We start from the raw sequence: 25,310 nt of genomic DNA on the forward strand, positions 1-25,310 counted from the left end.
TTTCCTATAAAAGCAGCTAAAAAAGAGAAAAGCAAAAACATACAATAGTAGATATTCGCTAGTAGGATGGTTGGTTAGCTTAGTGCTTTTACTTGTATTGCCTCTTCTAGCTCTAAAATCTACATATAGGCCTAGAGTGCACGTAACCCTCTAGGCTGACACTAGAGCCTCCTTACAACTAAATAAACCTGAAAATCAGCGTATATAGCTGTGCTTTGCTCATCTCTCCCCTACCTCTCGGCGCAACCAACGCCTAAGTTCTACAGAAACTCACCCTGGATCCTAGATAGACCGACCTCAACTATGGCGGCACCGTAGACGAGAGGGTCTTCGAACTATGCACAATATTGCTATCGGCTTGGCCGGAGAGAAGAAGGACCTGCGCAAGAGCGATCAGGACAGGCTCGAGCTCAACACCAAGCGCGATTGGATTGAGGAGGCTGCTGAGCTCGGTATTCGTGGAGCAGCCGCTCGCTGTTGTTCCAGCGCTGTTGAAGCAAACTCTGCAATCACGTTGTCAGGTTCTCGGCTGTAGTCAATCGTGATGGCACATAACACGGAAGCCGGAAACAACCCGAGCAACCCGTAGACCTTGTCATGAGGAGATGAGCAATTCCCACATTGTGCAAGAAGCTTCAGCTCCCGGATGAAAAGCGTCGTTTAGTGAACTTTCTATGTCACCTGGCTCTAGTGTCCTCCAAAGTGTAATTAATGCTAGGAGGTCCAATTTCGGCCTCAGCTCCTCTAGGACTGTCTAGACTCGGAATGGGTGACGAGAATATCGCCTACAGCTTGAAGAGTCGATAAGTAGAACACAGACTCTCCCTAATGTACGGTCGATGTCGTAGGGCTGACTGTCAGCTCCTGGATAATCCATAGTCGAGACCAGTACTCCTTCCGAAACATGAACGACAACTCTACCCGGACTATATCGCGTAAATGCAGCCTGCCAAATCCCAGTTCATCGTTATCGTCGGAATCTGCGCAGTTGTATTGGTCAAACACTAGTTCATCGACATCCTCTACTAATTCCTTAAGCTGTTCTTCTTCATCCTCTGCGGCTCCCTAGCTGCGATCCCGGGCCCTAAGAAGCTCCTCTAGAGCGCCCCTGCCATATTTTCTAAAGATCACCTCGCAAAGAACGAGTCCTTCCCCCGGTTTGTGCAGCCCAAGAATCTTCAGGTCCTCGTGTTCGTTCGTCCAGGCTATAACGGAAAAAGCCCGCCCAAATATATTCTTCACACGTATCACGTGGCTATTCCGGTCAACGATGTCGGCCTAGTTGATACACAGGGCGTCCGCCAAGACTTTCATACCGAGTTTGCATTCGAGAGTCTCCCGTAAGTCCCCCAGAGCCGCCTCTAGATGCTTACTCACAGCCGTGGCAATACCGTCCAGGAAAATTGTGGCCTTCTCCCCCGCGTAGTCTCCCCATGTATAGCTCAGGCAGGTGTAATCACAGACAATGCGGGGTAGCTAGGGACGGAGTGAGCTAATGACGCGGGAATGGGTCTCAGAACATTACAAGTCCATGTGAGTGAGCCCTAGCAAATATCTGTTGCTAGTATTTTTTGTTTTGCTGTGACTTTGCTTTGGCTGTGACAAAGGAAGATGGGTCAGTGTGTGTGTGTCGATGTGCTTGTTTAGCCACAGACTAAGAAGGACTGTTTTGAAGTAGGGGGTTGAAGATACTAATGAGATCATTTCGTAAGTGATAAGAAATTATGTTGAGGTTTGCTAAGATTCCTACCTCGAAAATGTGATGTTGGAGAGATGTATGAGTGTCTAGCTATGGGTCTAGACTCTATCCAAGGAGAATCTCAGATAGGTACAAGCATACACCAATTCTGCACGAAAACGGATGTGCCAAGTCTAAGCTTCGCGTTGAAGGCGAGAGCTTGTAGTATTGCTGTTTGGTATGCTCCTTGATGGCCATAAAAAGATATTCTAGACGTTAGAGGGGGAAACAAGAGAAAACGTAAAATTTGTGTAAAAAGCCAGAGATTGTTCTATCTCTGACTGTGAACTATTTGCCTAGGATGTATTTGTGGCTTTTAAATCGATGATTCGATTCTAGGCGAAGGAAGGAGGTTGAGCTGATGATGAGAAGAGACAGAGGATGTTCTGAGAATAAGAGATTCAATACCAGGGATAGGCGCACTAACAAAACTACATAAGTTGAAATCAGCGTATATTTTGGGACTCCGGCTGATTGAACATCAGGTATTAATTGGGAGATAATTATACTAAATAGGTGCAGCAATACATGCTATTCTCTCGCCACTCTTCTGGAATCTCGCGGAAACGACCACGGAGTCGGCGTGAGCAGAAGTCGACAAACTCCGAAACACATATAACTTTAAATATTAGGGCCAATGGACCGAGTTCATTTATGTACTTCAGCAGTTATTGCACTCTGTAGATGCAACAATCTGTGGGATACCCTCCTTTAGATAACCATCGATGTAAGCTTTTCCAAAACATTATAACTTTGAGTGTGCTCCAGAACAAAGTCTTGCACCACCATCCACAGAGATATCTTCGCCGTTTCTGAAGGTTTGTGTTAGCTTTATAAAAGGAATGGCTCCTGGCGTTACTTACATATAACTTCCTGCAGGGGAGGCCAAATATACCATCACACCAGCAATATCTTCTGGAATGCCCAATCTCTTCCTAGGATTTGAAGCATTTAATTCCTCCTCCCCTCCTAACTTCTCAATGAGACCAGCCGCAAGCTTACTCGGGAAGAAACCTGGTGCGACAACATTAGTAGTGATATTGCGAGGTCCGAGTTCGACCGCAAGATTTCGTCCCAAATGCTAAATACTTAGTCAGTACTCGCATCCGCAGAAGGATACTTTGGATATACTTACATGTGCAGCAGCCTTGGAGACTGAATACATAATCGTGCCATTCTCTCCAACATGAGGGACGTTGACACCAGCCGTCGAGCTGACAATGATAACTCTGCTAGGATCTCTCCGCGTCCCAGCAGCCTCTAACAATGGCAAGGATTTCTGCACCAAAGTGAATACTCCTCGAACATTCAAATCTAATATCTTGACACTACTCGCATCAGGCGCATCCTCGAATTTTGAACCCCAGGTCGCTCCCGCATTCGGGACCAGAATGTCCAATTTCCCTTCAGTCTTCTTGATCTTCTCAACCAACGCAATAATTTCGTTCGTGTTCGCTACATTGGCAGCAATGCCGACCGCAGATCCACTGATCCCCGGAAGAGCGTTGAGTTTTGCAACGGCTTGATCGATGCCATGCTCACCCCCAGCCTTACGCGCGGTGATGATCACCCGGGAAGCGCCAGCTTGGAGAAATGCTGTTGCAGTGTGAAGGCCAAGACCGCGGGAGCCTACCTTGAATGTCAGCTGGAAACTCGGCCTCCCTCACCTAAAATTAAAAGGGTACAGCCAATAAATGTAGACATACCACCAGTGATGAGCGCAACTTTACCGTCGAGGCGGAACAGTTTATTGAAATCCTGGAATTGGGACATGATAATGCTAGCTGTGTGCCTCTGGTGGTCCGTTTTGGAGTTGTGGGTGATGTATACTTAGAGTATGGCGGGCAAATCAACAGTCAATTGAAGGTTCTAGCACAGAGGAAATATCCAAGTTGGAAGAATTGTATTTCTGTGACCTTGAGGGTAAACGAACCCCGAAATACGCCCGATTACTTGGAGTTACCTCGGAAATGATTAGGCGATGCCTACCGTATTATAGCCACGGCTCGACGCTTTCCGCGCCAAAACATAACCTTTGGACCTTTGGACCTTTGGCTAGCCGAGGCTGACCAGCGCAAGGCTGTGGATATCTATGTGTACATAGTTGTCATGATAACCAAGTAACAATATTCTTTTGTACCTAATTTCTTTCCATTCGTGCACGTTAATTTCATCCTCATCAAGATGCCGTTCAAATCCCTCCACCCAGATCTAAGTATTCCAGAAACTGACGTCCTAACGTATCTCTTCCCTCCACTTGAGACGCCGAGCAAAGATCCACTATGGATCGATTCGAAAGACCCAAGCATCTCGCTATCGCCAGCAGAGCTCTTTCTTTGGGTTAGGCGCCTCGCCCTGGGCCTCGAGCGAACAGGTGCCAAAAAGGGAGAAGTTATTATGATTTACACACCAAACCACATATACGTGCCAGTCGCATATCTGGCGATCTTGAGCGCAGGCTATGCCTTCAGTGCCGCAAATCCCGCCTATACTTTGCGTGGTGAGAAAGGGGTCTTTCGAGAACATGGAGCATGAGCTAATAAGAACAAGAAATGATCCATCAAATTAAGAACACCGAAGCAAAGGTAATCCTTGCTCATCCAGATATGATGGAAACTGCGCTCGCGGCGGCCTCAAAATCCGGGGTCCCTTCTTGTCGCATCTTTCAGTTCTCAGATTCCTACTGCCCCCCACTTAAAGGTATTAAGGACTGGACAACTATGGCTGCTACCCCACAAGAAGGCGAGCGGTATATTTGGAGGAAGCTCACGCACAAACAATCCAAAACCGTAGTTGCAACAATCAACTACTCGTCTGGAACCACTGGACCACCAAAGGGAGTTTGCGTCAGCCATCACAACTTGATTGCGAATGTCGAACAAACGATATACATGCGCTTTCAAGAAAAGCCGTACGCATACGCCAATCGCCCACAAGAGCGATGGATTGGCTTCCTCCCGCTTTATCATGCATACGGCCAGCTTTACACAATACTCATGGCCGTGAAATTGAAGATTCCGGTCTACGTTATGAAACAATTCGTTTACCGCGATTTCCTGCAAGCCATCCAAGATTACAAGATCACAACCCTTCAAGTCGCACCACCGATTTTGGTCATGCTTGCGAAGAGAGCCGAGACAACCGAGTTTGATATCAGTAGTGTGAAGGATGTGCTATGCGGTGCAGCGCCGCTGTCAAAAGAGTTGCAGAATGAGTGCATGGCGCGCTTCGGATTTAACGTCGTGCAAGGGTGGGGGATGACCGAGGTTACATGCGGTGCAATTCATGTGCCTGGGGGGAGGAGAGACGACACAGGAAGTGTGGGTGAGCTGGATCCGAATTGCGAGTGCAAATTGCTGGACGATGACGGAAATGAGGTTGGTGTTGGAAAACCAGGAGAGATGTATATCCGGGGCCCAAACGTCTGCCTTGGTTACTGGAAAAACGATGTTGCCACAGAGGAATCAATCAGTTCGGATAAGTGGTTAAGAACCGGTGACGTGGCGGTTAGGAATGAAGCTGGATCCTTTTGGATTGTGGATCGTAAGAAGGTTCATACTCGGAACAGCCCTTCTCTTTGGATACGTTTTGTTGACAACGACAATTTAGGAACTCATCAAGGTAAACGCATTACAAGTTGCTCCTGCTGAGCTTGAATCTGTTCTTCTTGAGCATGAGGATATCGCTGATGCTGCCGTGGTTGGTATCACCCTACATAGCGAAGAATGGCCAAGAGCATACGTTGTTATGCAAGAGCATGCGAAGGGCAAGGTAACACCTCACGATATCCAGCAATGGATTAAGCCTAGAGTAGCAAAGCACAAATGGCTTGTAGGAGGAGTAACATTTATCACAGATGTGCCCAAACTTGCTAGCGGAAAAATTCAGAGGAAAGTTGTGAAAGATTGGGCAAAGGAAGATGCAAAGATATTAGAGACTAAAACCAAAGCAAGATTTTAGAAGCACATGAAAAATGAAATCATGTTATTTTTCGAAAGTAATTTCTTTACATTAAAGTTGGCCGCTCCGCCAAAGCAAGTAGCTGTAGTTAGGAATGCATCATCAGGTGATAAGAAGCCCAATTTTAATGATCAAGACCTCCATCCAAATAGTGTCTCAATCAATTGTGACTCGAATCTTCATCGTCGAAACCAACCTTCGCCTCTATATGGGCCGGGGTACGCAGTTAGCTCTTGCGGAAGCAGTCGGCGTGCACCAGCGGTTGTTCACCGCCACTTGACTATGGCAAATTTTACTATTGTTATAGCTATGTAAACTCATTCATGGAAGACCCTATACTATCTCAAGCCCCTGAGTGGCTTACTTCATACATCTAGCCTTGAAAACCGGACGTCAATTACTATAATTGAAGCTGTATCTGCAGCTTGGGAGGCATAAATATAGTAGAGAAAGCTTTGGCTATATAGACTTCTAAAGCTGAGTGGGAAGCCGAGAAACAGCTTTTGATGGAAGCCCGAGCCGCTGGCATAGCTGTTGCTCAGTGGGCAACAGAAGCGAGGGTTGGTTCCGACAATGATAAATTCCAGCTCACAAATCTAAATAGCGCCCGTACGGAACACCAAATTCTGCCAATTTGCATTTATCCTCATCTTGGTGGGTGCGATAAGCAAGGATGTAGAACCCCTGCACTAAAAGCGTTGTCTTGTAGTTTCCGGGAATGCCAAGAATGCGGGGAATGTGGAGTACGGGTACGTTTTTCCGACCTTGAGGAACTACTTCCCCGCATTTTGTTAGAATAGTGTCGGAGGCAGCATAGCCTCGACAGTCGCAAAAAGAGGCCCTAGAACAGTTTTGGGATGCCTAGTAAGTGGATATTGTGATATTCCAGGTAAATATCGTTGGATAGCCGAGTTATGTGGTTCGACTTTGTTGAGGAGCTGAGGAAAAATAGCCGGGATTGGGTTCCTGAGGAAACTCAGAACCCGAATACACTCCGGGCCTGGATATGCAAAAGCGAAGTGCAACTCGGAATTATTTAGACTAATTTGATCTAGCATTTGAGTGCCAACTAGTTGACACTATGGGACCCGAGGACCAGCCGAAACTGGTTCAAATGATCCGTTTCCTCTTGCGGTTCGATTTTCTCATTATCAAGATCGTGTACCTTCGTTCTTTAAGGAGAGAAGATGTCCCTTTGTTGTTTCTGGAAGTTGTCACAATCAAAGAAAAGAACAACGATGTCTCCATCTGCTGTTCTAAGTAACATTGAACCTGAGAATGCTCCACCGGTCATCTTAAAAGGCATTCAGGATGACAAGAGTGCATTAGTTGTTGTTGATGACATCGACGGCGCGAAGACTCCATTAGAAGTTACAAATGGCGTAGATATCGCGACTAGTCAATCTGTTACACCAAATGGCATTAACGGCGCCAATGGGCATGCAGAGTTCTCGTACCCAGAATCAGAAACTCAGGGCCCATACCAGGTTGTGCGCCAGTATCACTCAAAGCCTTCAAAATTACGCGTCGCTGGTATTGGAGCTGGCGCATCGGGTATGTATTGATGAGGTCTCAAAGTTATCGTATGCCGCTAATAGATCTGCAGGAATATGCCTGGCATACAAGATGGAGCAGATGCTCGAAGCTGGCTCATGGGAGTTGACGCTTTTTGAGAAGAACCCACACTACGGAGGAACCTGGTACGAGAACACGTAGGTTAATAGAAGTCATAATATTTTCAGGAAACCACGTTAATGTCTTTGCAGATACCCCGGAGTTGCTTGCGATATTCCATCCCACCTTTACACGTTCTCTTGGGACCCAAATCCAGATTGGAACCACTACTATGCGTATGGTCACGACATCCAGGCATACTTCGAAGGCTTCGTCAAACGACACGGGACGGAGAAATATATGCAGTTGAATACAAAGCTAGTTGAATCGGCATGGGATGACGAAGAAGGAATATGGAATATCACCCTTACAAACACCGTGACCGGCGAGATCACGAAGGATTGGGCGCACGTTGTTATCAACGGGACCGGAATCTTGAATAACTGGAAGTGGCCAGAAATCGAAGGTCTTCATGACTTCACGGGTCCAATATTGCACTCGGCTAACTGGGATCATTCCGTGGATTTGGCGGGTAAGACTATCGGTGTTATCGGCACTGGCTCGTCATCTGTCCAAATCGTCCCACAATTACAAAAGAGAGCAAAGGAGGTTCAGGTGTTTATGAGGAGTCCAACGTGGATCAGTCCTCCATTCGGCGGTGGTAAGTCTCATCACCTAAGAGGGATTATAAAAGTTCGCTGACGATTAACGTTTCAGGTGTCTTGGAGTCGGAACTGAAGAAGGGTGCAGAGTCGTCGCCTGCTGAGAGACAGTACACATTTACTGAGGAGGACAAGCGGAAATTTAAGGAAGATCCGAACCATCTGCTCCTCTTTAGGAAGAAGATTGAGGCCGAAATTAACTCATTGTTCGGCATGTACCAACAAGGATCCGAAGTCTCACAGAACTTCAGAGAGGTCATCACAGCCGAGATGAACAGACGACTAGGTGAGGGGCATGAAGAGCTGAAGGAGTTCATCATTCCTAAATGGTCCCCGGGATGCCGAAGAATCTCGCCTGGTGATGGATATCTCGAGGCTTTGGTTCAGGACAATGTTACGCCAGTGCTAAAAAATATCACGAAGGTCAACAAAGACGGGATTGTGACGGTAGATGGAAAACAGCACTATATGGACGTATTGGTCTGTGCAACGGGCTTCCAGGTTGCCTTCAAGCCTGCCTTCAAGATAATCAATGGCCGAGGAATAAGCCTTGATAAGGACTGGGGCAGTGGAGTAAATCTTTACATGGGCCTGTCCGCTCCTCGTTTCCCCAACATGTATACCATTGTGGTATGTATACTGCTGGACTAAAATTACCTTCCCCTGCTAACCCATGTATAGGGACCAGGCGCAACGTGGAGTAGTGGTACCTTATTGCCTTCCATCGAGACCTCTGTGGAGTATGCCGTTAAGATGATGCGAAAGATCCAGACGGATAAAATCAAGTCCATAGCCGTCAAGCAGGATGCCCTCGACGATATCTATAGCCACTTCGACGAGTTCCATAAGACCACCGTGTGGCAAGAAGAATGCCGAAGTTGGTTCAAGGACGGCAAGAGCAAAAACCGAATCTACCTATGGCCTGGCTCGGTATGTTGAGGTCATCTCCTAGCGTCGTTGTGGCGACACTGCTAATATATCACATCACAGACCATCCACTTCCTCAAGACCATCAAGGATCCGCGTTTCGAGGATTACGATATCAAGTATCGCCATAAAAACCGATTCGCATTCCTGGGCAACGGAGAAGTCAAGGCGCACACGCAGCAAAGCGTAGAGGGATTGGCTCCATACATTCGTTCCAGCGACCACGATTGGTGTGTCGGGTAGGCGGTTGTATTTATACACAACAACTCCTTATTCGCGTCAGCCCGTGCGTGTCTGTGTGTACAGAGTAGCCAATGATCCATCCCCATTTGTACATACATTTATAGGGATTTAATAGAGGAGTCCCTTCTATTGAATGAATTGCGTATAATTATTCAGTAAACATATACAAGTTATGCGGATACCGAACTTTGCTTCCTCTAACCTAAAGCGTTTGTCACGACTGTTAGCGATTCGTTAGCTGAAGAATTTAAGACAGATTAGGGCTAATCAGAGCCTTAGCTTCCCCCAGAGTGCCCTAGATCTAGCCACTAACTACATACTAGCGAAATCGGCCCAGTCTAGACAGATGTTCCATGAATCTTCAAGAGCCCCTTACCACTTCCATCTGGCCGGGACCTAGCCTTGGTACTTGCATTACGCTGCCACTCGGCTCCCCGCTTCCCCGCTTCCCCAAGCTCAGGTCCCACCCATCCGCTTTGTTCTCCCCTTCCCTAACAATTTACACCACGTCGCGCCGTCTCGTCCCTTCCCTCCTCTGTGCTTCTTCTTCTGTCTCCGTCTCAACCTCCATTTTCGTGCAGCCTCGCCCCTTCCCTCCTCTGTGCTTCTTCTTCCGTCTCCGTCTCAACCTCCATTTTCGTGCAGCCTCCTTCCCTCCTCTGTGCTTCTTCTTCCGTCTCCGTCTCAACCTCCATTTTCGTGCAGCCTCTCTCAATTACAGCCGTGCCACATTCGCTTTAGGCGCCTGAAATACATCTTCCGACTTTCTGAGAAAGGACTCCTAACCCCACCGTGATTGGGAAGTGACCGAGGCAATGGCTGACATGGCCTTCGACGGCACCTCTGCCATTCGGCCTGTTTCGCCGCCGCAGATGCAGCAACATCTGGAGCAACAAGCACAACAACCACAACAAGCACAACAGCAGCAAGAACCGCAACAACTACCGCTCCCACGGCCTCATGGTCCACCCTCTCCACCGGAACCAGCCCCGACCCGGAAAACGGGTAAACAAGGTGCCCCTCGTCACAGAGCCTCTACTGCGTGCGTCTCGTGTAGGGACCGACGAATACGAGTGAGTTTCTTATCTCCTGGGCGTCAGTTTTGATTTAATATCGGGAATGTAGTGTGTTGTACTAGAAGGGGAGCGGGGGTGCACCCAGTGCCAGCGGAACAGCAACGAGTGCATTATAAAGTTCGACGATGAGAGAAGGAGGTTAGCTCAAACCCTATGAGATCAGTCAGAAAAGAAGGCTAATGAGCCAGTAGACCTGTGTCAAAAGCGTACACAACGTCTTTGACAGAGCGCATTGCTCTTTTGGAAGGTATGCTGAAGGAATACGGCGCAGAACCTCCTGCGGCAGACCATCCACCAATTACGAAGGCCGAAGCCGCGCGTGGCCAACAAAGTTCTCCTGAAGCCAGCTCTCGTAAAAGCTCGAGACCAACCGCCGCGATACCTCAAAGCCAGACTCGGGGCAACGTTCGAAGTATGAGCCAAAATCGCACAACACCAAAGAGCCTTACCGATGAAGATGGTGAGGTCGGCGGCAACAGTCCGAAATTTGATGTTATTGAGGGGAATTCACCCAAGCGAATTCAGGATCCGAGGAGGGAGAGTCTAGTGGATATGCTCGTCTCAACTCGTGGCCATATGAGCTTCGACCAGCTTAGTGGATGTCTGCGATTCTTCGGTCCGACCACAAATTACCACATATATGCAGCGCATGAGTATGCTTTCATGGGCGTGGAGCCACCAGAACAAGCTCGTCGTACAGAGAGGATCATTCGATCCCTCCCAATGGAGACTCATGACTACCTTATGGGATTGTTCTGGGAATATTACAATACCGTTCTTCATATTGTGCACAAGGAAGCATTCACTGAGGACAGAGAAAACTCGGGAACGAAATATTACTCGGGGTTTCTACACATATGCATACTTGCTATAGGATATAGGTATGCAGATACCGAGAGAGAAGATATTAAGAAGATTACCGTCGGGCAGCGAGAATCTTTCCTACACCGAGAAGCAAAGTATATGCTAGATATCGAGCTGGAGCGACCAGGAGGCCTCACGTCTGTTCAAGCGTTCCTGCTCTTAGGAGACTTAGAATGCGGAGTTGGAAGAGACAACACGGGGTGGATGTTTGCTGGTACGTAACAAGCTTCGTGACTGTTCATATTTAGTAACTATTATTGATATATGTGATAGGTATGGCAAACAGGCTCTGTTTTGACATTGGATTACACCTTGATTGTGGGAACGAAGATCTTCCGGAGAAAGAGATACAAATTCGTAATATGACACTTTTCGCCTGTGTTATCTATGACAAGTAACCAACCATATTCTTGCTAGTCAAAACATAGAATCTTACTGACGAGGGCTAGATATTGGGCACTATTCCTCGGGCGGCCGACTGGTATAAAAAGCTCAGATCTGGAAATGTATCGCCTGGCCAACCAATTTTCGAGTCTTGGTAGGTGCAAACCTGCAGGACCGACGAAATCCCTAGAAACACAAATCTACGAACAACTCTTAGAGTTGATGGAAATATCTAGCAAAATCATCGAAATTGAAGACCCACGGGTCACTACAACGCAAGCAGTGAACGATAATGCGTACCTGCAAGTCATGAATCTCGATAGACAACTCCAAACTTGGTATCGACGGCTGCCAGAGAAACTCGCCTGGAAGCCTGCAAACATTCAAACAAACCCGTTCTCATTTTTCCTCTTACATCAGCAATACCATTGCAGTCTTATCCTCCTTCATCGGCCATGGGCTAAGTACGAAGATCAAATCGACAGTGATAAGCGCGAAGACGATTTCTCAAAAGTCGACAATGATTACTTCTACATGTCCCGGTCTACCTGTACTCGTCAAGCCGTTCGTGTGGCTCAAGTTTTCTGGCACCACCGCCAATCTCTTGACATCCGAAAGTGCTTTGTCACTGGCCTCCAGCATGCTGGCACTGCCGCAACTGCTCTTGTTGCCGCTATAGCTGTAATGACAGATGTCGATGAGCGCAAGAAGAACATGAAATACCTCGAATGCCTGGCAACGGCACTCCACGATATGGGCCCGACATATTATCCAGCCGATTCAATGTCTAATATCCTTCAGGCTGTGATGGTAGAGCTGAGTGAGTCGCGGGAGATTGGGTCTCCAATGGAATCGACTCTCAAATTAGGTGGTTCCCAGCGCCATGAGAGCCCAAGTCAGCAAGAAAATAGCGAACAGCGTGACTTCAAGAGGCGAGCTTCCTCAAAGTCAATGACACGACCAGAGATCTCCGAGTTCTCTCGCCCAATTCCTACTCAAGCGCCACCGTCTTTCAACCAACAAGCAAACAACAACAATGCTATTGAAAATCATAACCGAGGCAACTCCTATAATATGATCACGCCGCAAAGCGATGGTAGTGTGCCGAGGCCATTGTCAATTGATGGCCAAATACAGAATCGAGAAAGTATGACGCAGCAAATGGAGTACCCATTTGGCGTTTTTGGAATCGACCTTGACAGTATGCATGATGGTAGTATGTGGGATGGAGCATCGGGTCCACTGGCGTTATTTCAGGAAGACTTGACGGGTTTAGGCGATGAACAATGGAGTGGGGATAGGAACAATCAAGAGTTGGATTTCTTGGCACTTTGACTTTGCTTTGAGAAAGGGGGGTTTTGGCGGCGAATGTTAGTAAGGCGTTATGAAGCAATATAACTAGATTAGACCTTGAAGGGGAGTAACGTTGGTTGTAGCGTATTGAACATAGTGGCTTAATGAATGCCACTATGTCTATTACGCCACGACTTACGTTAAGTTATGATAGATAAATAAATAAATGCTGCAACAGCTTTTGATTATCTTAATAAATCACCTAGGAACTACTCTATTAGTTAATACCGACATGAGAACCCCATGCGAAAATTATTAGAAGTGCACTTATGGTTATCTATGGTAGTAGTAAAGTCTATTCGAACGCTTGTTGATCTAGAGGGCGATTTTATTAGAAAACTGCGGTTGATGTGATGATGGTAATAAAATAATTTATATTTTTGCCCATGATTCTAAAGTGTGAATTACAACTAGTAAGTCAAGTTAACCATAATAGTTTTCGGCTCAGTGAAGGCCCTTAGAGCATAGATTCCGGCCTCTCTGCCAACGCCACTCTGCTTGGTGCCACCAAACGGTGCGTTCTGGAACATCAAGCTCACGCAGTTCACACCAACCATACCGGAGTCAAGATCTGAGGCGACTCGCAGCGCTTTGTTGATGTCTTGGGTGAAGACACCGGCCATGAGACCGAATTGGGTGTCGTTTGAACGAGCGACAATCTCAGCCTCGTCCTTGAAGGTGTTGACGACTGCAACAGGACCGAAGATCTCTTCGGTGATTATCTCCGAGGTCTCGCCGACGTTAGTGAAGACGGTTGGCTGGATGTAAAAACCCTGATTGCACTGTTAGCTATAGGCATCACATGTCACGAGGAAATGATTTGGACTAACCTTCTCGCCAATTCGCGCACCTCCGGTCAGCAGTTCTCCGGGCCCCTTCTGTCCGCGCTCGATGAATCCGGTAACACGCTCGAACTGACCCCTGTCGACCAAAGGACCGAGTAGCGTGCTCTCATCATCTGGGTCACCGGCAGTGTTTGCCTTTGCAGCCACGGCCTTCTTGTATCCCTCGATGAACTTGGGCGCAATTCCTTCCTGTACATAGACTCTGCTGGCGGCGAAGCACACCTGTCCAGTGTTGGCAGTAATCGCGTTGCTGCACCAGGTAATTGCATTCTCCAAGTCGCAATCGTCGAACACGACAGCTGGGCTCTTGCCGCCAAGCTCAAGCGTAACGCGCTTCAAGTTGCTCTTCGCAGCAGCTTCTTGGATCTTCTTTCCGGTTGCGATGGAGCCAGTGAAGGAAACCTTTCTGATCTTCATGTGGCTGGCAAGAATAGCACCAGTCGATCCGTCACCAGAGAGGACTTGAAATACTCCTGGTGGGAATCCGGCCTCTTTGATGAGAGGACCAAGAGCGAGGGCTGCAAACGGCGTCTTCTCTGATGGCTTAAGAATGAAGCAATTTCCGGTCGCAAGTGCTGGGGCTGCCTTCAAGGCCGCAGTGCCCATTGGGCCGTTCCATGGGACGATACCGGCTGTGACTCCCAGAGGCTCGTTGCGTACGATCTTCATGAAGCCATCTTCTTGTGGGTAGGACTCACCGGCGAACTTATCGATCCAGCCGGCGTTGTATTTCCACGTCTGTGCCGCCAGGGCGGTCTCGAACTTTCCGAAGGAGCTGAATGGAGCGCCGAGGGTGATGCGAGTGAGCTCTGCAAGCACTGGGCCATGCTCGTTAATCAAATCGCCAAATTTGGTGAGGATGGCGTGGCGTTCTGCGGCGGAGACTTTCTTCCATTCCGGGAATGCGGCCTCTGCTGCAGCGATTGCGGCGTCAACGTCCTCGGCGCCCGCGACAGGGACATCGTTGGCGACTAGGGAATCGTCTTTGGGGTTGTAGACTTCGAGTTTTACGGAGCCTTTGGAGTCGACATATTCGTTGTTGATAAAGAGCTGCTTAGGCAGGTTGTCCTTGCTGAAGTTGAATGTGAAGCTCATCTTGTTAGAAGCGGAATAGACAAGGATATGATAGTTGGACGGATTTGAAGTTACTTGAGTTAAATTCAGAACAGCGCGGTCAGGAGGGTTGTTGCACGATAAATCTCAAGGAAGCGTCCTGGGGCACTGTAGTACTCTACAGAGATATCGCGGTGATACGGGGTATGTATCTATTGTGCTGTACCTTACTGAGATTCACGGGCATGGGGGATACATCCACAGAAAAGTACCCCGCATATACTGGCACGGCCGCACGAGTACATCTGCCGCAGAACCGTACCATCCGATTGATTGGCTCTACTGGATCCGCCATTCCAGACCAGCTTGGATGGTGCAGTTGTTAGCGTCACCACTAGCTTGGGAATAATGGAGACAGTGGGGGTGTGCGGGGGGAACCGAGCCAGGGTTAGGTTGCGGGGTAGTCGACCTGGGAAGATCTTTTCCTGGACCCTGCGCGGGGAACAACTATCAGAGGAAAGGATAGCCTGCCCTACGCGCCTGAGTTATCCGAAATGCTTTTACCGGACTCTTCGGAAGTGTACAGGATATGAATGAAGTTATGAATGGAGTTATGAATGGAGTTACGCCTAGTGGTCTTGGGAACGCCGCGGCTCTATGTGGTAGTCTCTACACTGTATTTACGTAGTAGGTACGGAAGAGAATCATCGTTTTCTTCCTTCATATCTCAAAATAAGTCCGTCACTTATTTCTCACCATTCAAGCCACGAGTCATCCATCTATCAGAACCTACTCTCCACCATCTTACTCACGTCAATATACTACGTCGTCAAGATGTCCACCATGAAGGCAGCACAATGGGATCCGGTAGGCCTTAAAAAATCCATTTATCCAAGGTCATAGCATTCTAACAATCGGCAAAAAGACCCAGAAGAAGATCGTCGTCAACGAGATCCCGATTCCAGAGCCAGGGCCAAATCAATTCCTAGTCAAGACCACCTCGGCCTCCCTCTGCCACAGCGATATAATGGCAATAGATACTCCCGGCCGTGAAAAGCCCATCACTCTCGGTCATGAAGGAGCGGGCAGGATTGCAAAAATCCATCCCAGCGCGGAAGGCAAGGGCTTTAAGGAAGGCGACGACATAGGTTTCCTATATATCGTCGGCTGCTGTTTCGAATGCGACGGATGCCTAGTCCACAACTTACATTGCGAGACCGGAAAACAGCTGCTGCAGGGCTTCACAACAGACGGCTTCTTCGCCGAATATGCAGTCGTCGACTACCAGAATGCTGTCATTCTCCCAACGGGCTTAGATCCAAGGAAAGCCTCTCCAATCTTCTGCGCAGGTATCACTGCTTTCCACTCCGTCGATTCGTCCGAACTGAAGGAGGGCGACTGGTTCGGCGTAGTTGGTTGTGGTGGCCTCGGCCAGCTCGCAACTCAATACGCGAAGGCCATGGGTGCCAAAGTCGTTGGTATCGACATCAACGATGAAGTCCTCGCCACATGCAAGTCACAAGGCGCTGACGCGATTTTCAACTCTCGCACAAACCCCAACTGGGCAGAAGATGTCCGGACCCTCACTAACGGTGGAGTCAAGTCCGTAGCCGTGTATAGCAACGCCCAAGTGGCCTACGCCACTGCTCCCTCGATTATCAAACTCGGTGGCATTCTGATGGTTATCGGCATTGCGCACAAGCCGATCGAGGTGTCAACTATGGACTTGACTATTGGAAAGTACCGTATCAAGGCGGAGAGTACGAGCATACCGCAGCGAATGAACAAGGCGATTGAGTTCACCGCGAAGTATAATATCACCCCGGAGGTGCAGACTTTTGATAAGCTGGACGATCTGGCGGGGATGGTGGAGCTAATGAAGGCGGGGAAATTCACAAAGCGTATGGTTATTGTTTTCTAGGTTGATGCTGCAAAATATCCCAGTTGAGAATTGTACATACAGAGTTAATCGTTCGTTCACTCCTACACTACCAGAGGTGATTTAAAAATAAGTTATTAACCGAAGTCCTAAAAGCTGTGGACTGTAAATGTAGTGTGCCTTAAGCTGTACATTCTTAGGCAAGATCATCACAGGTTCTACAATGGCCTAGATTTAGTCTTTGTTCACTCATAATCACCTTCCATAAATTTACGAGCGAAGCAGGAAAATCAACTATAATTGTAATTACATAAATTTAAATATTTTATTGGTATTTCACATGTGGTAATATGGCCATTGTATGTTGTGTCTAAAAATATGATTATTTATTATTACATTAATATGTTCGATAAATAATCACCTCGCGACTATTTTTATAAGGCCTCAAGTCGGTCGATAATGATAAAGTTGAAGAACACATTCAATAAATAAATCGATCAATTTTTTCATAGCTAATCATTACATCGCATATATCCCCTAGATCCGTCCTCGTCTAAGGAACTTGTTTGGAATATCCACATGCTTCGCCCTCAAATACTCGCAAACGTTCTTTCCTAGACCATCCACCGTGCTGCTGGCGTTATACGATCTATCTAGATGATCGTGGAGCAAGAAATGCACAGCTCTTAAACCTGGAATCTCGAAACGATCAATCTCTTTGCCATTGTATTCTGCTCCAAGTAGTTCTTTCATTTTCTCCACGGTTAGCATGCTTCTGATCCATTCCCACTCATCGTCGTTCTCAACAAAGAGACCGACGTTGGCATCGGAGGCCTTGTCGCCGGAGCGACCGAGCACGCGCCAGCCGATCGGGCAGCGAGTCGTTGGGCCGAAGGAATTTAGCGGGACGGGATTCTTAGTCTCATAGCTCCATTGCCTGGTCTCGTAGAGCTGCATGGCAGTCGATGGCGGGATGTCGATGGCCTTATTCTCCCAGGTCAGGTTAACCTTATGGCTGACCTCGGACTGTGGTAGGAGCGCAACCCAGTACTCGTAGAACTCCTTTCCGGCAGACTGGCGGATGTCGTTCCCAATAGTGGCACCCGGTGCGGATTGCAAGAAGTTCTCGAGGCAATATCGATTGAAACCTGGGACATCAAGAGTGTCCTTGACCATAAGAGAGCGATCTTTGCTCTGTGCAAATATACGAAAGTCAACGGTTGCACGGTTTTGGTCGCGTGGATCCTCTGCAGCAGTGCCTATTTGTTGGAACTCGAGGCAGGAGAACTTGCCCACGTTATCGCCCATCGACTTGCGGATCTGTCTCTCGGTCCATTCACACTTGTCATCAATATCGAGACCGACAAAATAAAAGTGGAATTCAGCTTGATAGCCCCCGACGGCCGTGAGACCAACCTTAGTGGTTGTTGGTGGCGGCTTGCCCTTAACACCTGTGATGCGTACGAGGTCGTCAGCTTCTTGGACCATGTCGATGCCCTCGAGAACGGCAACAACGTCAGAACCGTAGTACTGTGGGCCTTGAATCTCATAGAGCAGTTGAGAAACAACGGTGCCGACGTTGATAGCACCGCCAGTTTCTGGCTCTTTCTCGAGAGTGCAGGAGCCGTCGGGAAAGACCGCGGCAATGGGGAAGCCAAGGTTCTCGCAGCCGTCAAATAACCTCTTAAAACCAGAATAGTAGCCTCCAGCTACATAAGAGGAGCACTCGATGAGGTGACCAGCGATCAGTGCACCCGCAATCTCATCAAAGTTTGTGTTCCTATCCCACCCGTGCCACCACATAGCAGCTCCAATTGTAGGTGCAGCATCTGCTACGCGGCCACAGATGACAATGTCAGCGCCATTCTTGAAAGCCTCCGAAATACCGGCGCCGCCAAGGTAACATCTATGATATGATCAGTCGCAGTTTTTTGTCAAGTCTGTCACACGTGCCGAAACTTACTGTGCAGCTACGGGGTCGAAACCCCAATCCTCCAGATTCCCGCCGAAGCAGATATTCTCAAATTTGTGTCCCTCCTTTAAGAGTTTGTTGACAACATCTGAGACCTCATCGCCCTGCACCCAGGCGACCTTTAGGTTAAGTCCCTGCTTCTTGACCTCCTGCACGACAGTTTTCGCCAGCAACTCGGTGTCACTGCTGCCTGCGTTCACAGCCAACTTGATGCCTTTCTTCTCGAGATAAGGCAACGCAGGTGAGACATTTTCCATGAAGGACGGGTCGTAAAGGCCTTGTCTGTCGGTATCGCTAACTGAGTTGGCGACAACGTTGGCTTTGGCAGCACCGTGCCATGACATGGTACATTCACTCATCCAGTCGCCGACAATGACATCGACATCACATTTTGCGAGGTCAAGGATGGCCCGTTGGCGGTCAGTAAAGCCGCCAGAGGCGCCAGCGATGCGGATTGCTCTCTTCGGGGTAAACATTATGTTGGCAGTAGTAGAGGTAGGAAGGAAAGGTTAAAGTGACATGGAGTAGAATAGGGATTGTCGAACCTTTTCACCCAAATATATCAACTCATCGGGAGGCGATACCACCAGCGATAAATCTCAAAATGGTCACAGGAACTCAATGAAAAGCGGAGATGTCGGGATCAATGTGATGCCGTGTTATGCGGGCTTGGTGGGGTGCGTTCATATGTAATTCACTTGGTAGATTTTGCGATGGGATAATCATGACACTCGAAGCTTCCCCGCATGGGCAGCGGGGCTTAGCTTGGACGGAAAATAACATCCGCCGCTAGCACATCGAAAATGGGGTTATGCGGTTGATTTAGTGGGCTGTAGGCAGAAAAATGAAAGCTAGCAATCCTCACTGAAAACATGTCACAGGAACTACACTCCGCCGGCGTAGAGGCTGAGAGAAGCGACGTTCCGCACGCTGTCATGAATCCCCTTGACCAAACAGCGACCCGCGGTGGGTGGCCGTAGGCCAGCGAGTTGTTTCCATCAGAATTGACCTCTCTTGGAGTTCATAGCTTGGGAACATGGTCGCACCCGATTTTAGGATGTACAGTTTGAGGATGAGATTTCTGTATTTTCTACGAAATGGTACGGAGTGATAGAGCCCACGATTGCAGGCCGTACTCTCCTTCCAAGTAACTAGTCCCTATGGCGTAGCTTCATTTACTCATGCATATTCATCCTCCCATAGATTGGATTAGTCGATATCTATCAAGAAAGAATGAACTCAATTGCCTTCTGCAATTTTTGATGGAAATCTTTCGTGATAGGCTCAAGATGCTTCGAAGGGAACGCCCAGAACCAATGCGGGTAACCCTCAAACTCGTCATATCTGTTCGGGACCCTAGTTTTAGAATTCGTCAGCAAAGTAATCACATTGAAGTTTCTTAGCATCAACATACCCAGCATTGTCCAACGCCTTCTTGAATAGCCGACCATCATCTCTCAAGGTATCCATTCCTGCAGTAACAATATAGGTTTTTGGCAAATCTTTGATTCTCTTGTGCAATAGCGGTGACGTGTAATGATCTGTTAGAGGAGGGTCATAAGCGTCTATAATTTTATGTTAGCAATTGATCTCTGTGATCAATATAGGTAAGTGCTTACCGAAGAATGCTCTCATGGCTGAATTTGTGTTTATGGTATACTCTGCATTCTCCTCATAACTAATGAACTCCGATTTAAACTCCGCTGGGCAAGCGTCTGGGTGAACGGTGACTGGAACAAGGGCCACAATACCCTTCACAGTCCCTCCCAATCCCGCATCGATCAGATTAAGAGCAAGTCCCAGAGCAAGACCACCACCTGCTGAGCCTCCAATAGTGAATACCTGACCAGCGGTTGTATTCAAGTAACCTGTATTCTCAATAACCCAGTGATATGCAGCGACACAATCTTCTAGTGCTATAGGGTACTTATGCTTCGGGGCGAGGCGGTAGTCCACAGACACGAGGACGGTTCCTGTATCTATAGCGATTGATCTGCAGAACCCATCCTCCCCGTCCAGATCTCCAAACACCCAACCGCCGCCGTGCATAAAAATACCTGCTGGTTTTCCCCCAGTGTAATTCGGTGGGGTGTAAATTCGCACTGTCACATCTGGAGATATCGCCTTATCTTCAGTCTTCACAGATATATCGGGAGCTGGGAAGGTTAGCTTGGAGCCCAGAACACCTGAAAACTGAGTCCAGCCATTGAGGAGGTCGTTAAATGTTGGGCCATGGAGAGTTTGCCTGCCTCCAAGCTCTTTTTCGAACTGATAACATGAATAAGTATGAAGTTCTCGACGCTCATGCTCACACGTACCTCCAACCAAGCCGGCGCAAATGAATTCTCTCTAGACATTTTCGTTCCGAGGTTAAAATGCTGCAGTGCGGGTAAGATACGAATTTTAGCAATCCATCAGGTTGTGTGGTGCCATTTAATAATCCGTCCACAATTTGGTGATATTCGTCGGGTCTTATTTTAGTGTACAACCTCGGCTTAAGGATCAATTTAGTGGCGGATAAAGGTTGCCGGTCGCTAGATCTTAGTCTGGAGGAACAGTGCCTTCAAGGTACTCAATCCATTCATAGGTACCGAGATTCCTTCGCATAATCACTATTTATCACAACATTCCATTCTTGATCTGCAAATTCTACACAGTTACTAAACTATACAAAAATGGACGGGCCAGCATTCCAACGCATCCCACCATGGGTTAAGGCCAAACTTACACCAAAGGCAATTACGACAATCCAGGAAGTCTACGACTGGGTTGAAAATGAGTGTATTCCCGCAGAGGAGGTCATGGAGGCGGCACTGAAGGAGCACAGATGGACAACTCCGCCGATCATGAAAGAATTACGAAAGAAGGCGAAGGCTCGGGGTCTTTTCAATTTGTTTCTTCCGAACCATTTCGAGGAGAGTCCCGGACTCACCAACCTAGAATATTCCTGCTGTGCTGAGATTATGGGAAGATGTTATTGGGCCGCACAAGTATGTTTGTCAGATCGCAATACAGGCGAGGAGCTCCGCTAATCCATGGCCAGACAATGAACTGCCATGCGCCAGATACTGGTAACATTGAGTTATTAGCAAAGTACTGCAACAAGGAGCAGAAGGAGAAGTGGCTCAAACCCTTACTAGAAGGCGATGTCATGTCGTCTTATTCCATGACCGAGCCTGATGTCGCCTCCTCCGACGCAACCCAGATCTCCTGCTCCATCCGCCGCGAGGGCAACGAGTACGTGATCAACGGGCGCAAGCTATTCGGCAACTCGCTCGACAACCCCGAGATGAAGACCATCATCCTCATGGGCTGCTCTGACCCGACCAACCCGTCCAAATGGAACCGCCACTCTATGGTCCTTGTCCCCGCCAACTCCAAGGGCCTGACCCAAGTCCGAAATCTCACTATCATGGGCGAGGATCATGCCCCCAATGGTCACGGCCAGTTCGTCTACGACAATGTTCGCATCCCAGTCGAGAACATTATTCTCGGCGAGGGCCGTGCGTTCGAGATTGCGCAGGGCCGCCTCGGCCCCGGCCGCATCCACCACTGCATGCGCCTCATCGGACAGTGTGAGCGAGCCTACGAGCTAGCGCTGATCCGCTGCATCGACCCGAGCAAGATGCCACGCGGGAAGCTCATCGGGCAGTTCGACTCGAACATCGAGAAGATTGCGCAGATGCGCCTCGAGATCGACTCCATGCGGCTGGTCGTCTTGAATGCTGCCGACACCATGGATCTCCTCGGCAACAAGGCGGGTAAGTATGCGATCGCACAGAGCAAGATCTTGGTGCCCATAGCGGCGGCGAAGATCATCGACGAGTGTATGCAGTTGTATGGCGGTGCAGGGTTGACGCAGCTTACCCCCTTGCCATCGATGTGGACGTACGCAAGGTTTGTGAGATTAGCAGATGGGCCCGATGCGGCGCATAGACATCAGGTGGGCAGAGATGAGATGAAGACTGCGGCAGGTTTTAGGGATAGGCATGCTAAGTACAAAGAGGGTTCGAAAGTCCTCGCGAAGAAGTGGCTGTGAGGGATAGAATCATTTTGTATGCGAGAGAGGCATTTTCCTATTGTATATCGATTACAAGGGCTTAATATATTAGGATTACATATTCAGAAGCGGAATTGTTAGTTCTAACTGTTTATTTAAAAAGTGAAGTTATAGAGGTGTGACGCGACTTTAACACCAATTAACTTTAACCCTTAATTTCAGATGGTTATAGAAGCTTTGTCTGAGCTACTCTACTGCCCATTGTATAGAAAATGGCATTAGCTTACTTATAATGTCATCTGATTGTTTGCATATTCTTTAACTGCTCGATCTTGGGGGGGTTTAGATACTATATGTTGCGCTTGTATCGTATAGTAGGGAGAAAATATTATTTTGATACTTCTTGATATTACTATTATACGCAATCTAGGTAACTATTATATAAGCTATTATCCTAACAAACGGACCCGATTTCCACTAGAGAAGATCATCTTAATGACTTGTCTAGAGCCAGCGGCGTGGCGCCTGTGAGCTGTTTTCTATTTCGTCAGAATGCCCCTGAATTGAGGAGACTAACGAGGTGAGCGGTTCGCGGGAACAAGCGGAGCCTTTAGGAAACAGGAACATTTCCAACATTTTATTCCATCGTCTATCTCATGGAATAATCTTAGCCTTTCTAAACCTATCAAACGTCATCCACCAAGACCCCTCCTCATCCAGTTCCTCCTTCATGTCCCCCCAAGCTTCATGCGCCCTTCTCATATCTAGCTGTCGATCAAAATCAAACATGCTCATGATGAAATGTTGAAAGCCCCCAGAGGATCTCTCATTCCCCACGCGGCCCGTTTGCAGTCCATACTTCATCTCCAGCTCTTTCCACCGCACCATATGCTGCTCGACGTATCGTCCTGGTTGTGGTCCCGAGCCTCCAGGTGGCGGCGCGGTGCCTTTGAGACCAAAGTACTCGCATATCACGGGCCACTTGTGGGACCACGACGAAGGTGTGGCACTGTCAGCGATGTTGAAGCGCCCCCCCGCACTAACTTCCGGGTGCAAGCTCGCGTGGACGGCAAACTTGGCGACACTGTCTTGATTGCATTCGTTGCTCAGAATGGCCCAGCTCTTCTCAGTGCCGGGGAAGGCGCACTCGGCGCCCTTGCCTTCGACGGCGACGTACAGGGCGAGATAGGTGGCCAGGGTCTGCGCGAGACAGTAGATGTTGTTGTTGGGTACGAAGCCGATGATGTTGTCGGGGATGACTTCGCACCAGTTCCAGGCTTTGCCCGCCGAGAGCTTCTTTAGCGTGTCGATCTGGGCATAGTAGAACATCTGCGAGACGTAGGGCTCGGGAATTGGGGGGAGGTCTTCGTGGAGGGGTAGGGAGTCACCGAAGGGGAACTTGTCGAGAAGGTGGACGCCGTATGTCTTGGTGCCCGTGGCCATGACGACGAATTGGAGGTTCGGGGAGAGGTTCTGGACGGCGGTTATGGCGCGCGTGAGCAGTTGGATGTTGATTTCGACCTCTTTGGCTGGGTCTTGGTCCATGATGTATGCTGCAAGAGACGGTCAGCTTTTGTCGCAGAGGTTGGGAAAGGAAGCTCGCTTCGCACCGAAGAAGTACACGTGTGTCACCTTCTCAATCCCCTTAATTCCCCTCTTCATGTCTTGCTCCAACCCGTCCTGGCCCTTAGTGGTGAGCAGATCTAGTCCACTCACGACCTGCAGGATGTCGGAGTCGGGCCATTGAGCGACTTCGCGGCTCAGCGGCCTGTTGGTCAGCGCTGTGACGGACTGGAAAGGGCTTGTATCAGGATATCCGTTAATTATAGCATTTGTGATGGCCCATCCAGTAATTCCACTCGCACCTGGACGAGGAGAGTTAGTCACGTGGACAGAACTGGAGGCGAGCGAGTGACGGGTTCACGCACCAAAAACCAAGGCATGATTCTGTGCCATGACCCCAGTCAGTCGATTCAGTCTGCAGTTGTAGAATATAAAACGGAGCAAAGAATAACGCAAATACGGATGGATGGGAACAAGAAACACCAATTAACTGTTTTTCGTCTCTCTCTAGGGAATTGAGGGGGAGATGTGGGCTTCTCTGGACATACTGTACTGTGCAGTAACCCATTGTATAAATGTATGAATGTATAGATTAGTACATGCTCTCTAGCGTCTTCCAGAGCTCGCATTCCTGGTACCTGGGTGGATCGTGGGGGTAGGTCCTCCCCTGCCGCTAGCGCTAGTTGCATTTGGAGACGCTAGTATTTGCAGGGGGGAGGGGGCCGGGGGCGGCACGCACAGTCTGGATAACGTTTTCCGGGAGGAGGGACAATGGACGGGAGTAGGGACCGGCATCAGACAAGACAGTAAGGAGTACATAGTGGAGTGAATACTTGTCATGGATGGTATCGCGTCTACTACAGTACGTAGTATGGCAGGTCTTCGTTCTAGGTATGGATTAGAGGCATGGGCTGTAAGGCATGCACTATGGTCGGATTCATGTGGCGAGGCTGCCGCTCTGCCCAGTCCCCAGCTTCCCCGGCTTCCTCAGCTTCCCCAGATTCCATTCGTCCTCCCTCGGAGAGACTGTCTCTTTGGCACTAACAGCCTGTCACCCCGCACATTAGCCTTGGTGCGCAATGGTGCTAGAGACATGGATTTAGAGACATATGGGAAAAGGGCGCCCGACCGGCTTTCGGCTCACGAAACCCATCGAGACCTCCCCTAACACTTTCTT

General features: G+C 48.6%; 10 protein-coding genes across 10 annotated transcripts; 5 read left to right on the plus strand and 5 right to left on the minus strand.

Moving 5' to 3' along the window:
- Positions 1-2,235: 2,235 nt before the first annotated feature.
- VE01_04329 (uncharacterized protein) lies at positions 2,236-3,637 on the minus strand. The gene is made up of 4 exons (XM_018273804.2): positions 3,445-3,637; positions 2,874-3,367; positions 2,602-2,819; positions 2,236-2,550 (listed from the first exon to the last, which is right to left on the minus strand). The coding sequence occupies exons 1-4, from the start codon at positions 3,509-3,511 to the stop codon at positions 2,484-2,486; spliced, it is 846 nt and encodes a 281-aa protein (XP_018131146.1). The 5' UTR covers positions 3,512-3,637; the 3' UTR covers positions 2,236-2,483.
- Positions 3,638-3,880: 243 nt separating this feature from the next.
- VE01_04330 (uncharacterized protein) lies at positions 3,881-5,792 on the plus strand. Its single transcript, XM_018273805.2, has 3 exons — positions 3,881-4,238; positions 4,289-5,289; positions 5,348-5,792. The coding sequence occupies exons 1-3, from the start codon at positions 3,923-3,925 to the stop codon at positions 5,696-5,698; spliced, it is 1,668 nt and encodes a 555-aa protein (XP_018131067.1). The 5' UTR covers positions 3,881-3,922; the 3' UTR covers positions 5,699-5,792.
- Positions 5,793-6,778: 986 nt separating this feature from the next.
- On the plus strand, positions 6,779-9,144 carry VE01_04331 (uncharacterized protein; the record flags this gene model as incomplete). The annotated part of the gene is made up of 6 exons (XM_018273806.2): positions 6,779-7,252; positions 7,305-7,410; positions 7,465-7,973; positions 8,030-8,604; positions 8,656-8,904; positions 8,965-9,144. Exons 1-6 carry the CDS (start codon positions 6,886-6,888, stop codon positions 9,142-9,144), a joined length of 1,986 nt encoding a protein of 661 aa, XP_018131066.2. The 5' UTR covers positions 6,779-6,885.
- Positions 9,145-9,480: 336 nt separating this feature from the next.
- On the plus strand, positions 9,481-12,989 carry VE01_04332 (uncharacterized protein). Its single transcript, XM_059463609.1, has 5 exons — positions 9,481-10,217; positions 10,270-10,358; positions 10,412-11,298; positions 11,358-11,478; positions 11,534-12,989. Exons 1-5 carry the CDS (start codon positions 9,960-9,962, stop codon positions 12,801-12,803), a joined length of 2,625 nt encoding a protein of 874 aa, XP_059319753.1. The 5' UTR covers positions 9,481-9,959; the 3' UTR covers positions 12,804-12,989.
- A 242-nt stretch (positions 12,990-13,231) lies between these two features.
- Positions 13,232-14,761, minus strand: VE01_04333 (uncharacterized protein; the record flags this gene model as incomplete). Its single annotated transcript, XM_018273808.1, has 2 exons — positions 13,232-13,594; positions 13,652-14,761. The coding sequence occupies 2 exons, from the start codon at positions 14,759-14,761 to the stop codon at positions 13,232-13,234; spliced, it is 1,473 nt and encodes a 490-aa protein (XP_018131064.1).
- Positions 14,762-15,223: 462 nt separating this feature from the next.
- On the plus strand, positions 15,224-16,663 carry VE01_04334 (uncharacterized protein). Its single transcript, XM_018273809.2, has 2 exons — positions 15,224-15,586; positions 15,645-16,663. Exons 1-2 carry the CDS (start codon positions 15,554-15,556, stop codon positions 16,638-16,640), a joined length of 1,029 nt encoding a protein of 342 aa, XP_018131071.1. The 5' UTR covers positions 15,224-15,553; the 3' UTR covers positions 16,641-16,663.
- A 387-nt stretch (positions 16,664-17,050) lies between these two features.
- VE01_04335 (uncharacterized protein) lies at positions 17,051-19,251 on the minus strand. The gene is made up of 2 exons (XM_018273810.2): positions 18,562-19,251; positions 17,051-18,504 (listed from the first exon to the last, which is right to left on the minus strand). Exons 1-2 carry the CDS (start codon positions 19,044-19,046, stop codon positions 17,136-17,138), a joined length of 1,854 nt encoding a protein of 617 aa, XP_018131070.1. The 5' UTR covers positions 19,047-19,251; the 3' UTR covers positions 17,051-17,135.
- Positions 19,252-19,793: 542 nt separating this feature from the next.
- VE01_04336 (uncharacterized protein) lies at positions 19,794-20,927 on the minus strand (the record flags this gene model as incomplete). Its single annotated transcript, XM_018273811.1, has 4 exons — positions 19,794-19,926; positions 19,985-20,135; positions 20,190-20,838; positions 20,889-20,927. The coding sequence occupies 4 exons, from the start codon at positions 20,925-20,927 to the stop codon at positions 19,794-19,796; spliced, it is 972 nt and encodes a 323-aa protein (XP_018131069.1).
- A 233-nt stretch (positions 20,928-21,160) lies between these two features.
- VE01_04337 (uncharacterized protein) lies at positions 21,161-22,638 on the plus strand. The gene is made up of 2 exons (XM_018273812.2): positions 21,161-21,560; positions 21,614-22,638. The coding sequence occupies exons 1-2, from the start codon at positions 21,246-21,248 to the stop codon at positions 22,607-22,609; spliced, it is 1,311 nt and encodes a 436-aa protein (XP_018131068.1). The 5' UTR covers positions 21,161-21,245; the 3' UTR covers positions 22,610-22,638.
- Positions 22,639-23,082: 444 nt separating this feature from the next.
- Positions 23,083-24,703, minus strand: VE01_04338 (uncharacterized protein). Its single transcript, XM_018273813.2, has 3 exons — positions 24,499-24,703; positions 24,181-24,435; positions 23,083-24,123 (listed from the first exon to the last, which is right to left on the minus strand). Exons 1-3 carry the CDS (start codon positions 24,524-24,526, stop codon positions 23,225-23,227), a joined length of 1,182 nt encoding a protein of 393 aa, XP_018131063.1. The 5' UTR covers positions 24,527-24,703; the 3' UTR covers positions 23,083-23,224.
- Between the last annotated feature and the right edge of the window lie 607 nt (positions 24,704-25,310).

This window comes from Pseudogymnoascus verrucosus (assembly GCF_001662655.1).
Source record: "Pseudogymnoascus verrucosus strain UAMH 10579 unplaced genomic scaffold scaffold_17, whole genome shotgun sequence".
In the NCBI taxonomy this organism is placed as follows: Eukaryota; Fungi; Ascomycota; class Leotiomycetes; order Thelebolales; family Thelebolaceae; genus Pseudogymnoascus; species Pseudogymnoascus verrucosus.

Bases quoted from the DNA above. Each gene is read 5' to 3' on its own strand.
- VE01_04329 (XM_018273804.2), bottom strand. From the start codon at position 3,511: ATGTCCCAATTCCAGGATTTCAATAAACTGTTCCGCCTCGACGGTAAA. The intron at 3,368-3,444 runs GTATGTCTACAT...CATTCAAGGTAG, and splicing joins AGTTGCGCTCATCACTGGTG to GCTCCCGCGGTCTTGGCCTT. The intron at 2,551-2,601 runs GTAAGTAACGCC...ACAAACCTTCAG, and splicing joins TCCCCTGCAGGAAGTTATAT to AAACGGCGAAGATATCTCTG.
- VE01_04337 (XM_018273812.2), top strand. From the start codon at position 21,246: ATGGACGGGCCAGCATTCCAACGCATCCCACCATGGGTTAAGGCCAAA. The intron at 21,561-21,613 runs GTATGTTTGTCA...ATCCATGGCCAG, and splicing joins GATGTTATTGGGCCGCACAA to ACAATGAACTGCCATGCGCC.
- VE01_04332 (XM_059463609.1), top strand. From the start codon at position 9,960: ATGGCTGACATGGCCTTCGACGGCACCTCTGCCATTCGGCCTGTTTCG. The intron at 10,218-10,269 runs GTGAGTTTCTTA...TCGGGAATGTAG, and splicing joins GTAGGGACCGACGAATACGA to TGTGTTGTACTAGAAGGGGA. The intron at 11,479-11,533 runs GTAACCAACCAT...GACGAGGGCTAG, and splicing joins GCCTGTGTTATCTATGACAA to ATATTGGGCACTATTCCTCG.
- VE01_04334 (XM_018273809.2), top strand. From the start codon at position 15,554: ATGTCCACCATGAAGGCAGCACAATGGGATCCG. The intron at 15,587-15,644 runs GTAGGCCTTAAA...ATCGGCAAAAAG, and splicing joins AGGCAGCACAATGGGATCCG to ACCCAGAAGAAGATCGTCGT.
- VE01_04330 (XM_018273805.2), top strand. From the start codon at position 3,923: ATGCCGTTCAAATCCCTCCACCCAGATCTAAGTATTCCAGAAACTGAC. The intron at 4,239-4,288 runs GTGAGAAAGGGG...AATAAGAACAAG, and splicing joins TCCCGCCTATACTTTGCGTG to AAATGATCCATCAAATTAAG. The intron at 5,290-5,347 runs GTTCATACTCGG...ACGACAATTTAG, and splicing joins GGATTGTGGATCGTAAGAAG to GAACTCATCAAGGTAAACGC.
- VE01_04338 (XM_018273813.2), bottom strand. From the start codon at position 24,526: ATGGCACAGAATCATGCCTTGGTTTTTG. The intron at 24,436-24,498 runs GTGCGTGAACCC...CTCCTCGTCCAG, and splicing joins GAATCATGCCTTGGTTTTTG to GTGCGAGTGGAATTACTGGA. The intron at 24,124-24,180 runs GTGCGAAGCGAG...CGTCTCTTGCAG, and splicing joins GACACACGTGTACTTCTTCG to CATACATCATGGACCAAGAC.
- VE01_04335 (XM_018273810.2), bottom strand. From the start codon at position 19,046: ATGTTTACCCCGAAGAGAGCAATCCGCATCGCTGGCGCCTCTGGCGGC. The intron at 18,505-18,561 runs GTAAGTTTCGGC...ATCATATCATAG, and splicing joins TTCGACCCCGTAGCTGCACA to ATGTTACCTTGGCGGCGCCG.